The 13,324-nt window shown below is 44.3% G+C and overlaps 3 protein-coding genes across 3 annotated transcripts; all 3 read right to left on the bottom strand.

Annotated features, from left to right (window-relative positions):
- Positions 1-2,777: 2,777 nt before the first annotated feature.
- On the bottom strand, positions 2,778-5,549 carry LOC129759956 (uncharacterized). Its single transcript, XM_055757538.1, has 3 exons — positions 5,509-5,549; positions 3,336-4,844; positions 2,778-3,135 (listed from the first exon to the last, which is right to left on the bottom strand). The coding sequence occupies exons 1-3, from the start codon at positions 5,547-5,549 to the stop codon at positions 2,778-2,780; spliced, it is 1,908 nt and encodes a 635-aa protein (XP_055613513.1).
- Positions 5,550-6,195: 646 nt separating this feature from the next.
- On the bottom strand, positions 6,196-7,641 carry LOC129759957 (uncharacterized). The gene has a single exon (XM_055757539.1). It carries the CDS (start codon positions 7,639-7,641, stop codon positions 6,196-6,198), a length of 1,446 nt encoding a protein of 481 aa, XP_055613514.1.
- On the bottom strand, positions 7,638-9,731 carry LOC129759958 (uncharacterized). Its single transcript, XM_055757540.1, has one exon. The coding sequence runs from the start codon at positions 9,729-9,731 to the stop codon at positions 7,638-7,640; it is 2,094 nt and encodes a 697-aa protein (XP_055613515.1).
- Between the last annotated feature and the right edge of the window lie 3,593 nt (positions 9,732-13,324).

A 13,324-nucleotide genomic window follows, 5' to 3' on the forward strand; every position in this document is an offset into this window, starting at 1 on the left:
TCGTCTCAGCGGCTTCCGGTTTTCGATTCCCCCCCCCCCCCCCCCCCCACCTAGACTTCCTGGCTTCCTGGCCCCAAACACTTTAATTACATTTGTACCGGTTGATTTGGGAACTTTTAGCGATTTTTGATTAGCTCGGATTTTCGCGATGCGCGAGCAAAATTTTGATACGCTGCTCTTCTTCCTTGGACGGCATTTTGACAACTGAAGAGTGAATTCCAATCAAAATCAAAATAGGAGCAATATTCTACACACACACCTTCAAAATGAGGGGTGTTCAGGTTTTTTAAATGCAAAATTGAAAGAAATACATCAAATTGCTATTGACCGTATCACCCTTTACACCTTTCCCCAACCTTTTTTGAACAAAATGATTTTAAATTTTTTTCTCTGTTTTATCATCGGCTAGTTATCGATGAGAATATTCGGAATTTTAGCGACAATTATTTTGTGAATTTTGTGAATCCTCCTCCCCCAGGTTTTGCTTAAAAGCTTTTGTCGATGACGGTTAACATAATCTATTGATCGGTGTTATGATTCAACGCTTATGTAATGTCAGGGGATCGTATCACGGGCAATTATTTCGGGTTAAAACACCAACACACGACGCGTTACTTTACGTATAACAACCGTTTATTAAATTTCCAAATTTAAGGAAAAAAACAGAACTTTATTTCACGTGTTCTTATATAAAAACATTTATTCTTCTGCTGTTGGTGACCGGTTAGGATGCTGTTCTTCCAAAATCTAATTCTTAAGACTAACCGGAAATTGCAAAGTGTGCTTAAGGCCGCGCAAACTATTGTGCATCGAGATGCGTTTTTCTAGGCAGGGCCGGACTGCAGTTTTCTGTGTAGGAGATGGATTCTGCTTAACGCAGGCAAATTTAAATTCAAATTAATATAAATTAAAGCTAGAACCTATCATTCCGGCCACCTGAAATGCATATTTCACTACTAATACCTAGCCAGAATACAAATCAATTCATTTCCAAATAAAATATATGAACTCACGGCTTCTCAGTCAACATTGATTTCACCTGGTGTGGGGGCGGCTGTCGATGACTCCTCCTCGTCCATCGTAGGTAACGGACACAGCTTGACCACAGCACGCTTGAAGATAGCACCAGTGGGAGTGCGGATGGTAACCACCCGTGTCACACCGTCAGCTCCAGGATGTAGTTCCATGATGCGCACGAGAGGCCAGCGCACGGGGGGTAACAGGTCATCTTGAAGAATCATCACCTGGCCGATTTTGAGATTCACTTCCTGCGGGTTGGTAGTAGATTGCCGTTGCAGCTCTTTGAGGTACTCTGTCTGCCAGTGGTACCAAAATAGCTGCTGCTTTTGTTGGATAACCTGATAGCGATTCTTCAGCCGGTTCTCAGGAACGTCCTTTAGGTCGGGATGTGGAAGGGCTTGCAGTTGAGAGCCAATCAAAAAGTGGCTTGGAGTGATGGCTTCGAAATCGTTGGGGTCTTCAGACAAAGGGGCCAACGGTCTCGAGTTCATTGCTCCCTCGATCTGGGACAAAATCGTCACTAGGTCCTCGTACAGTAGAGAGGTGCTGCCTAACTGACGAACCAAATGTTTTTTCGCAACCTTCACGGCGGCTTCCCACAGGCCGCCAAAGTTGGGTGCACGCGGGGGGATCATCTTCCATTGTATGCCCTCGGTTGTGAGAGCGGTAGCGATACGATCGGTTTCCTTGGGGCTTGAGAACATTTCGTAGAGAGCGTGTAGCTCGTTTCGAGCTCCAACAAAATTTGTGGCATTGTCGGAGTAGATGTATTGAGGTTTGCCACGTCTGGCCACGAAACGTTGTAGAGCAGAGAGAAATGAGGCTGTGGATAGGTCCCCCACAAGCTCAATGTGAACTGCTTTTGTGCTAAAGCAGACAAATAGGGCAATATAGGCTTTGGTGGGAGCAGATTTACGGTTCGGGGACTTAACAAACACCGGGCCACAATAGTCAATGCGAGTTGATGCGAAGGGACGACTTGGGGTAACTCGGGCAAGGGGTATTTGGCCAATTGGTTGCTTGAGAGGCTTAGGGTTTGCTCGAGTACAACGAAAACAGGTTCGAATTACGTTGCGCACAGCTCTTCTCCCATTTGTAGGCCAATATTCATTGCGCACTACACCAAGCGTAAGCGCTATTCCCCCGTGAACCAATTTGTTGTGAAATAACAACAAAAGCATTCGGGTGAAACGGTGAAATCCGGGGAGCAGGATTTGGTGTTTGGTGCTAAAGGTTTCCAAGGATAATTTGAGCCGGCCACCGACTCGGATTATTCCCGAAGCATCAACAAAAGGATTTAACAAACGCAGTGCGGATTTTTTGGGTACCGGTTTCCCTTTTCGTAAAAAGCTCAATTCGGTGTGGTAACATTCTGTTTGAACTAATTTTACCAGGCAGTCTCTGGCAGATTCGAGTTCAGTGGGAGTGAGGATTAAAGTGGATTCTATGAGTTCTTTTCTCGCCTTCCGAGAAACTCGCAAACAATAAGCAGTCGTACGGAGCAAACGATTGTACGAGAATGATCGAGTAAACAAAGGGTGAGGTGGTGGTGGATTTTGGATTAGCAAGGTGGTGGTTTTGCGCTCAGTGTCTCCATCAATATTAGTGGTTCTCGGGATCTCCAACTTCGGCCAATTTTCGTCTCCCCTTCCCAACCAATCGGGTCCATCGGTCCATAGTTTGCAGTTCAGAAGCTGGTGCACAGTTAAGCCTCTGGAGACGACGTCGGCTGGGTTGTTTACTCCGGGTACATGCTGCTATGATGCGTTCTTCGTTAGGATGTGAATGTCTGCCACTCGGTTAGCCACAAAGGTTTTCCAGGTTTGTGATGGTGCTCGTAGCCAATAAATAACCACCATCGAATCGGTCCAGTAGTAGATGGGTGTAGATTTCAGGTCCAGTGTGTCAACAACTCTCGTCGATAAGCGAGCGCCTAGCTGAGCAGCGCATAATTCTAGTCTCGGGATGCTGCGTCTCTGAAGCGGTGCTACTCGGGATTTCGCCGCTAGTAGTACCACCTTCACCTCCCCGTTGGCCTTCTCCGTCCGAGCGTAGATGCAGGCTCCATAGGCTGATTCGGAGGCGTCCGTGAAACAATGTAGCTGCACCTCCCCTCTGTCAAAGGCAAACCGTGAGATCCGAAACTCAGCTAGTGATGACAAGTCCTTTACAAAATCTTCCCACTTAGTTCGGATTTGATTTGGGACTTCCTCATTCCATTCGATGGACATCAACCAAAGTTGTTGGATAAATATTTTCGCACGTACAACGACGGGGGCAATTAATCCCAAGGGGTCATAAAGTTGGGCAATAACGGAAAGAATTCGATTCTTGGTAATCTTTCCGTCGGTTGTATGCCCTCGGTTGTGAGAGCGGTAGCGATACGATCGGTTTCCTTGGGGCTTGAGAACATTTCGTAGAGAGCGTGTAGCTCGTTTCGAGCTCCAACAAAATTTGTGGCATTGTCGGAGTAGATGTATTGAGGTTTGCCACGTCTGGCCACGAAACGTTGTAGAGCAGAGAGAAATGAGGCTGTGGATAGGTCCCCCACAAGCTCAATGTGAACTGCTTTTGTGCTAAAGCAGACAAATAGGGCAATATAGGCTTTGGTGGGAGCAGATTTACGGTTCGGGGACTTAACAAACACCGGGCCACAATAGTCAATGCGAGTTGATGCGAAGGGACGACTTGGGGTAACTCGGGCAAGGGGTATTTGGCCAATTGGTTGCTTGAGAGGCTTAGGGTTTGCTCGAGTACAACGAAAACAGGTTCGAATTACGCTGCGCACAGCTCTTCTCCCATTTGTAGGCCAATATTCATTGCGCACTACACCAAGCGTAAGCGCTATTCCCCCGTGAACCAATTTGTTGTGAAATAACAACAAAAGCATTCGGGTGAAACGGTGAAATCCGGGGAGCAGGATTTGGTGTTTGGTGCTAAAGGTTTCCAAGGATAATTTGAGCCGGCCACCGACTCGGATTATTCCCGAAGCATCAACAAAAGGATTTAACAAACGCAGTGCGGATTTTTTGGGTACCGGTTTCCCTTTTCGTAAAAAGCTCAATTCGGTGTGGTAACATTCTGTTTGAACTAATTTTACCAGGCAGTCTCTGGCAGATTCGAGTTCAGTGGGAGTGAGGATTAAAGTGGATTCTATGAGTTCTTTTCTCGCCTTCCGAGAAACTCGCAAACAATAAGCAGTCGTACGGAGCAAACGATTGTACGAGAATGATCGAGTAAACAAAGGGTGAGGTGGTGGTGGATTTTGGATTAGCAAGGTGGTGGTTTTGCGCTCAGTGTCTCCATCAATATTAGTGGTTCTCGGGATCTCCAACTTCGGCCAATTTTCGTCTCCCCTTCCCAACCAATCGGGTCCATCGGTCCATAGTTTGCAGTTCAGAAGCTGGTGCACAGTTAAGCCTCTGGAGACGACGTCGGCTGGGTTGTTTACTCCGGGTACATGCTGCCATGATGCGTTCTTCGTTAGGATGTGAATGTCTGCCACTCGGTTAGCCACAAAGGTTTTCCAGGTTTGTGATGGTGCTCGTAGCCAATAAATAACCACCATCGAATCGGTCCAGTAGTAGATGGGTGTAGATTTCAGGTCCAGTGTGTCAACAACTCTCGTCGATAAGCGAGCGCCTAGCTGAGCAGCGCATAATTCTAGTCTCGGGATGCTGCGTCTCTGAAGCGGTGCTACTCGGGATTTCGCCGCTAGTAGTACCACCTTCACCTCCCCGTTGGCCTTCTCCGTCCGAGCGTAGATGCAGGCTCCATAGGCTGATTCGGAGGCGTCCGTGAAACAATGTAGCTGCACCTCCCCTCTGTCAAAGGCAAACCGTGAGATCCGAAACTCAGCTAGTGATGACAAGTCCTTTACAAAATCTTCCCACTTAGTTCGGATTTGATTTGGGACTTCCTCATTCCATTCGATGGACATCAACCAAAGTTGTTGGATAAATATTTTCGCACGTACAACGACGGGGGCAATTAATCCCAAGGGGTCATAAAGTTGGGCAATAACGGAAAGAATTCGATTCTTGGTAATCTTTCCGTCGGTTGTATGCCCTCGGTTGTGAGAGCGGTAGCGATACGATCGGTTTCCTTGGGGCTTGAGAACATTTCGTAGAGAGCGTGTAGCTCGTTTCGAGCTCCAACAAAATTTGTGGCATTGTCGGAGTAGATGTATTGAGGTTTGCCACGTCTGGCCACGAAACGTTGTAGAGCAGAGAGAAATGAGGCTGTGGATAGGTCCCCCACAAGCTCAATGTGAACTGCTTTTGTGCTAAAGCAGACAAATAGGGCAATATAGGCTTTGGTGGGAGCAGATTTACGGTTCGGGGACTTAACAAACACCGGGCCACAATAGTCAATGCGAGTTGATGCGAAGGGACGACTTGGGGTAACTCGGGCAAGGGGTATTTGGCCAATTGGTTGCTTGAGAGGCTTAGGGTTTGCTCGAGTACAACGAAAACAGGTTCGAATTACGTTGCGCACAGCTCTTCTCCCATTTGTAGGCCAATATTCATTGCGCACTACACCAAGCGTAAGCGCTATTCCCCCGTGAACCAATTTGTTGTGAAATAACAACAAAAGCATTCGGGTGAAACGGTGAAATCCGGGGAGCAGGATTTGGTGTTTGGTGCTAAAGGTTTCCAAGGATAATTTGAGCCGGCCACCGACTCGGATTATTCCCGAAGCATCAACAAAAGGATTTAACAAACGCAGTGCGGATTTTTTGGGTACCGGTTTCCCTTTTCGTAAAAAGCTCAATTCGGTGTGGTAACATTCTGTTTGAACTAATTTTACCAGGCAGTCTCTGGCAGATTCGAGTTCAGTGGGAGTGAGGATTAAAGTGGATTCTATGAGTTCTTTTCTCGCCTTCCGAGAAACTCGCAAACAATAAGCAGTCGTACGGAGCAAACGATTGTACGAGAATGATCGAGTAAACAAAGGGTGAGGTGGTGGTGGATTTTGGATTAGCAAGGTGGTGGTTTTGCGCTCAGTGTCTCCATCAATATTAGTGGTTCTCGGGATCTCCAACTTCGGCCAATTTTCGTCTCCCCTTCCCAACCAATCGGGTCCATCGGTCCATAGTTTGCAGTTCAGAAGCTGGTGCACAGTTAAGCCTCTGGAGACGACGTCGGCTGGGTTGTTTACTCCGGGTACATGCTGCTATGATGCGTTCTTCGTTAGGATGTGAATGTCTGCCACTCGGTTAGCCACAAAGGTTTTCCAGGTTTGTGATGGTGCTCGTAGCCAATAAATAACCACCATCGAATCGGTCCAGTAGTAGATGGGTGTAGATTTCAGGTCCAGTGTGTCAACAACTCTCGTCGCTAAGCGAGCGCCTAGCTGAGCAGCGCATAATTCTAGTCTCGGGATGCTGCGTCTCTGAAGCGGTGCTACTCGGGATTTCGCCGCTAGTAGTACCACCTTCACCTCCCCGTTGGCCTTCTCCGTCCGAGCGTAGATGCAGGCTCCATAGGCTGATTCGGAGGCGTCCGTGAAACAATGTAGCTGCACCTCCCCTCTGTCAAAGGCAAACCGTGAGATCCGAAACTCAGCTAGTGATGACAAGTCCTTTACAAAATCTTCCCACTTAGTTCGGATTTGATTTGGGACTTCCTCATTCCATTCGATGGACATCAACCAAAGTTGTTGGATAAATATTTTCGCACGTACAACGACGGGAGCAATTAATCCCAAGGGGTCATAAAGTTGGGCAATAACGGAAAGAATTCGATTCTTGGTAATCTTTCCGTCGGTTGAAAATGGGGCAAATTTGAAACAAAATAAACCATGCTCGGGCTCCCAGGGAATTCCCAAGACTTTTACCACCTCTCCAGGTTCGGGGTTTTCAGTGCTAGGATGGGCTAGGTTTTCTGGTGGCACTCCTTCCAAAACTTCAGGAAAATTAGAGCACCATTTCCTCAAGGAAAATCCTCCACGGCTCATCAGTTCGTCCATCTCCTTACGCAGTTGGATTGCTGTAGATATGGTTTCTTCACTCCGTACAAAATCATCCATGTAAAAATCTTGCTTCACAGAGGCTGCGGCAAGAGGAAAAGAAGCACCTTCATCATCCGCAAGTTGATGAAGTGTGCGGGTAGCCAAGAACGAGGATGGGCCCAAACCGTATGTTACTGTTGTCATCTCATATTTCGTAATCGGGTCGTTCGGGTTGAACCTCCACAACAAACGCAGAAGGGGTCGGTCATCGGGGTGAAGAACGATTTGCCTATACATCTTCTCTATGTCAGCCAACAATACCACCAAATTTTTGCGAAAGCGGAGTAAGATGTCAAATAGCTCATCTTGGATGACAGGGCCTACTCGGAGCGAATCGTTGAGAGAGAATCCAGTGCTTGTTTTTGCCGAAGCGTTGTAAACACTGCGTACCTTCGTAGTGGTGCTGGATTCTTTCAACACGGCATGGTGAGGAAGATAGCATACGACAGTGGGTTCTGGGTCGTCTACAGGTACCTCTCGCATGTGTCCCAGTTGGATGAATTCGGCCATAAAGGTATGATACCTTTCTTTAAGGATGGGATTTTTGTCCAATTTTCTTTCCAAGCTGATGAGACGGGCCTTGGCATTGGAGTAAGACTCGCCTATCATTGATTCAAAATCATTTTTTTTGGATATTTTACGGAGTATCGACCAGTGGAATCGCGGCTTACCGTTTCCTTGAAGAAGTCCTCACAATATTGATCGTTGGGTGAAAGGGTGGGTTTAGAATTTTCAAATTCGTCTATTTTCCAGAATTTTTCGAGGTTCTCGTTGAGGGTTTCCAAAATAGACGGACAATAAACCAGAGCTTGGGGTATGGGATCAAAAGGCACTGCTCCTGAAACAAGCCAACCGAACCTACTTTCCACTAAGGCCAGGGCGTGTGGGCCAATTTGCAACCGGCCACCCTGGAGGATTGCATAAAAGTGTTCGGCACCTATTATGAGGTCTACCTTTCGTGAGACGTTGTACTCGGGATCAGCAAGTGTGATATCGTTCGGTATCTGCCAGTTTGCAGTGGTAATGGTTACAGCAGGTAGATCAGCAGTCAGCTTTTTGAGCACCAAACAATTCAGGGGAATAGAGAAGTCATCAACTCTCGATCTCACTTCGGTGGTCACGGAGCAAACTGCTCGAATGGGAGATTCACCAATACCGAGGATGGGTTGGTCAATACGATGACGAAGCAATCTTAGTTTCTGACAAAGGCGGTCACTCATGAGACTGCTTTGTGATCCACTGTCTAGCAGAGCTCGGGCCAGATGTTCATTTCCATATCCATCTAGCACCTTGATGATGACGGTCGATAAGAAAACGTTCATGCCACGGGATTCTGTGGCGGAGTTTGACGAGATCACTTCAGGATTTGTTGCTGTAACCACTGTGGAGGATTCATTGGATTTCGGAGGATTCTGGGTTGTTCGGATTTGTGGACCACTGGAATTTGGATTGTTGTCCGATACTGGTGCATCGAACCCGGGATGCAATAAAGAGTGGTGGCGTTTTTGACAATGCTTGCAGGAGAAGTTGGATTGACAATTCCGGGCGAAGTGGTTGCCCCTGAAGCAGTTGCTACAAATCCGCTTCGTGTTTACTAGGTTCAATCGATCTTTAAGCTGCATCTTTTCAAACACCGGACATCTCACCAAAGGATGATAATCGCGGCAAGCTAGGCATTCAGGTTGGTACCGTTCCACTGCAGTATAGGAGTTGATTTTCGACGATGTAGGATTTTGGGGTTTAGGTTGCCTGACAGGGAGATTGTGCTTTGCTTGGAAAGAAGAAGTGGACTGCTCAGCCGATATGTGAAGGGATTCTAAAGTCCGGATTTTACGGGTTAGTACTTCGATGAGGCTTTCATACGTTGGTTCGTGATTAGCAGAGACAAATTCTTCCCATTCCTTCAGGGTGTAATCGTCGATTCGAGAGCACAGTAGTTGAACCAAGAGACTGCCCCAATGCGCGGTTGGTTCATTTAGTTGGTTGAGTATTTTGACATGCCTTTGGAAATCCTCTACAACAGCACGTAAACCAGCAGCGGATTTTCCCGAGACCTTCGAGTGGACAATTAGAGCTTGCAAGTGTTTCTTTTTTAATAAGTATGTGTTGGAGTAGCGGTTGAGGAGTGCTTCCCAAGCTACCGCGTAGTTGTTTGCTGTGATGTTTAAGGATTCAATCAGTTTTAAAGCGTCACCTCGCAAGGCAGATCGGAGGTACTGAAACTTTTGGATGCATGGGATTTCTGGCGACGAGTGAATCAGTGATGAAAAGGAATCGCGAAACGTTAACCATTCATTCAGATCACCGTCAAATTTAGGCAATTCGATAGTGGGGAGTTTCACACCGGTTACATGAGCAATTGCTGGAGCACCTTGCTGGTTTAATGGATTGGTTGAGATTGGAGGAAGGGGAGGAACCTTGCTAACGAGACCACCTTTTACCCTAAAGTACTGCTCTTCCACCCTTGCCCTTACCTTCGCATTGGCCGCAGCAAATTCTGGTTCATCGTCGTACGTTTCGTATTCTCCTTGGATCGCTTCAAAATTTTCCATCAGGTTATCAAGTCGGGCCAGACGTATCGCTACCTCGTTCATGTCTCGCTCCTCATCGTAATTCGTCAGGAAGTCTTGGATGCGCTGCATGGAATCCAGGATGTTTTTCCGTTTCAGCTCCTTTGCCTTCATCTTCTTCTCCGCCATGATGAGGTTAGGTTTAGATTAGTGCAGGAACGGCTAAAATAAACGGAAGACCCAGGAAGCACCTTTCGGATGACGATATAGGGTTGGAATGGCACTCACCTGTGCCCATTCAAAAAATAGGCCTTTGGTTTTATTAAAAAGCAAAACTCTCGAACAACTGGATGGGATGACTACCAAGTAGGATGATCACGGATAGGATGTCTCAACTCCAGTGGATGGTTAGGATTGAAATCCGATATTGGATGTGGATTTCCAGGATTACCTTCCAGGATTTTCCCCAGGATAATTGTAGGTTAGGAACAGCAACGGTCACTTCAGGATAGTATACCACAACGGCAATAGCACCGGTATAGGAAAACGGATCGGTGATCCTCAGCAGGAACACGTGGAATTCTGTATTGGGCAAAAGAAGACCCAGGAAGTACCTCTCAAGAAAATAAATTTCGTTGGACAGATACTCACATGGAGCCTGTCTTAAACAGGCCTTGTACTTTTTGAGCAGGTACTGCTATCTGGAACTCCGGGTTGTTGGATGGGATTGGGATTATCGTCGTGGTTGATCCAATGGTACACCCGTGATCCTGGTCACGGCACCAAAAATGTAATGTCAGGGGATCGTATCACGGGCAATTATTTCGGGTTAAAACACCAACACACGACGCGTTACTTTACGTATAACAACCGTTTATTAAATTTCCAAATTTTAGGAAAAAAACAGATCTTTATTTCACGTGTTCTTATATAAAAACATTTATTCTTCTGCTGTTGGTGACCGGTTAGGATGCTGTTCTTCCGAAATCTAATTCTTAAGACTAACCGGAAATTGCAAAGTGTGCTTAAGGCCGCGCAAACTATTGTGCATCGAGATGCGTTTTTCTAGGCAGGGCCGGACTGCAGTTTTCTGTGTAGGAGATGGATTCTGCTTAACGCAGGCAAATTTAAATTCAAATTAATATAAATTAAAGCTAGAACCTATCAGCTTACACAGCTGAGAGTTCAATTGAGTAAATCAATATTTCATATTTTTCATTGCTTTTTTGTCCGAATTTAAACTGCTGAATGTTGAACTTCATTTGAAAATGAAGTATTACTTTAACTCAATTGCAAAAATCTCGCAAATGCTTTGGAGGAACTTTCCAATTATTTAAAAGATTCGCATTCAATAATCTCTACGAAAGAAACAGTAGGTACAGTAGTGTTCCGATTTTGTCAGCTCCCGATTTTGTCTACCCCCGATTTTGTCTATCCCCGATTTTGTCAGCTATTTATCCCGATTTTGTCAGCCTTTAAATTTAGTTGAAATTTTCTGCTTTTCAACTGAAATTCCCAGTCATTTAACACTGTATGTTTTTTTGGCGGTTGACCTGACCCACGTAGAGGACCACCCATTAACCACTTGGTATTTTAAGGGTTGGTATTTTTAGGGTTGGGGTGATTGAAGGTTCATAAGAGTTTTCATTGATGACGAATGGAAGGAGGTTGAAACTTGACCACATTTTGATCACATGGTTTATGGATAGCCCTTGGGATTATCCATAAACCACGTACACCTCAGGGTGGAGAGGGGGGGGGGGGGGGTTGGCCAAAGTGTACACTCCATACAAATTTTCGAAAATTTATATGGGGGGTTTAACCCCCCCCCCCATGAAGATTTTTTCCATGTAAAATTTTCACCGTAGTAACGGAAAATTACTTGATCTTAAATGTATTTGAAAATAAGTGTTAACAAACAAGCCAGAAATTTTTCTCGCCTCCGGCAGAATTTAGTCTTAAATCACCCTTGGCTTGAAACATTTCGATCTATGACGCTTTTCGACGTTTCGAATTGAATTAAATTTGATTCTAAATTGCAATTCAACGAATCTCTTGTACAGGAACTCAAAACTTGACATAAACCTTACCTCTTCAGAATGGGTTTTCATGAGGAATTGTAACTAAATAAGAACAGAGTTTGAGACTAACCATTTTTCTATTTAAAAAAAACTCTTATTTCATTACAAACGTTATGCTGATATGAAATATTCTTCAAGAAAGCAATTTCAGACTAAATTTTATTTCATGTTTTTGTTCCTCTTAATGCTCAACATAACAAATAATTTACACAAGGGCACAAAATTTATATTTTTCTGAGGTGCAATGAATTCAAAAAGTAATTTCGACTTATTCGGGTACCCTGAATCTAAATATGCAATATTTCTATCAGCTTTTGTTATGAAATGACTTTTGAAAATAGGTAAAAAGTATTTGAGAAATTTCTGCACGTTCTTTTACAAAAACTCAAATTAAAAACATTCCATTTAACCCATTCGAGACGGGGGCCTTTTCACGACATTCGAACTCATAGTACTTTACTCTTAGATAACTTTTATGTCGTTTGATTTTCATCAAAACTGTTTCTTAATACATTTTGCCTAACATTTGCGGAATCCATTGGTATAAGAATATTATTTTTCCGAACAATAGTAAACTCACAATGAATGATTGTTCTGACAAAGGCACAAAAATTCCATTGCACACACGGTGTGCAATCGGTCTCGAACGGGTTAAAATATAAGTTTTAAATGTATCATCAACTTTCCTCAAGACTTCAAGTAATTTTGAGTTCTGCGAAAACAGTTATAGAAGTTTTATGTTTTTTTTTAACTTTTTCTCGTTTAACAATATTTTAAGAACTTTCAAACAAAATTCAATGTTAGATACTTTTTAAGCATACATGTAATCTTTTTGCAGGTAGGTTAAAATTATACATTATTCAAATTGCAATAACTTGCTTGCGAGCAGTTTGGCGCACTTCATTTTTTGAGAAGTGACAGTTGTAATTATGATCTAAATGCAAGTAGAAAATGTCGGTGGGTTCTCGTGGGTTCCTTGCCAAATGATTTAATAAAGTTGGTTAATTTTCAATAAAATTCACATATTTTAAGACCTTTTTCAAAGAAAACATCCGCATTTCTCGTAGAAAAGTCGAATTTGCGTCGTTTAATTATTGCTTTAGTCAATTGCGACGCGTCGTTGGTTAAGAAACCAAAGAAACAAAAGATCCTCCAAATTTTTATACGCACCTGTGGAAACGTATTTGAAAGTCTTACCAAGACGACACGAGGTGTTGGATGCCGCACGAAGTATGGAGTCGGCATTCTTTTGAATTTTTTTGACGGTTGTTGGATGGATGTTGTACTTCTTCGCGATGTCTGCTTTCTTCACAGCCTTGTCCTCAAGATTCCGAAGGATTTTGACTTTTTCCTTAAGGCTGAGCGAGTTTCGTTTTTTTTTCTCAATAGCCATTATTTTTGGAGACATATGTAAATTTAAAAAAAAAAAGCCATCTGTTTTGAAAACCATACAATTTGAAGCACTTAGGATAGTACAAACCTTGCTCTACACAGTGCTTAGCTTTTAATGGTGACGCTTTTTAAAGTTTGTTATAACGAAGTTCTTGATGATGTTTGTAAACAATCACTTAGGGTTGAGTTCTTGAACAGGTCCTCCATTTTGCTATTTGCAAGACCTTTCATTTGACGCCTCAAGAATTCAAATCGGTCAAGCGGTCATCGTGAAACGTGTGTGACATTATTTTGTTACATACACACACA

Source organism: Uranotaenia lowii, unplaced genomic scaffold (assembly GCF_029784155.1).
Source record: "Uranotaenia lowii strain MFRU-FL unplaced genomic scaffold, ASM2978415v1 HiC_scaffold_343, whole genome shotgun sequence".
Taxonomy (NCBI): domain Eukaryota; kingdom Metazoa; phylum Arthropoda; class Insecta; order Diptera; family Culicidae; genus Uranotaenia; species Uranotaenia lowii.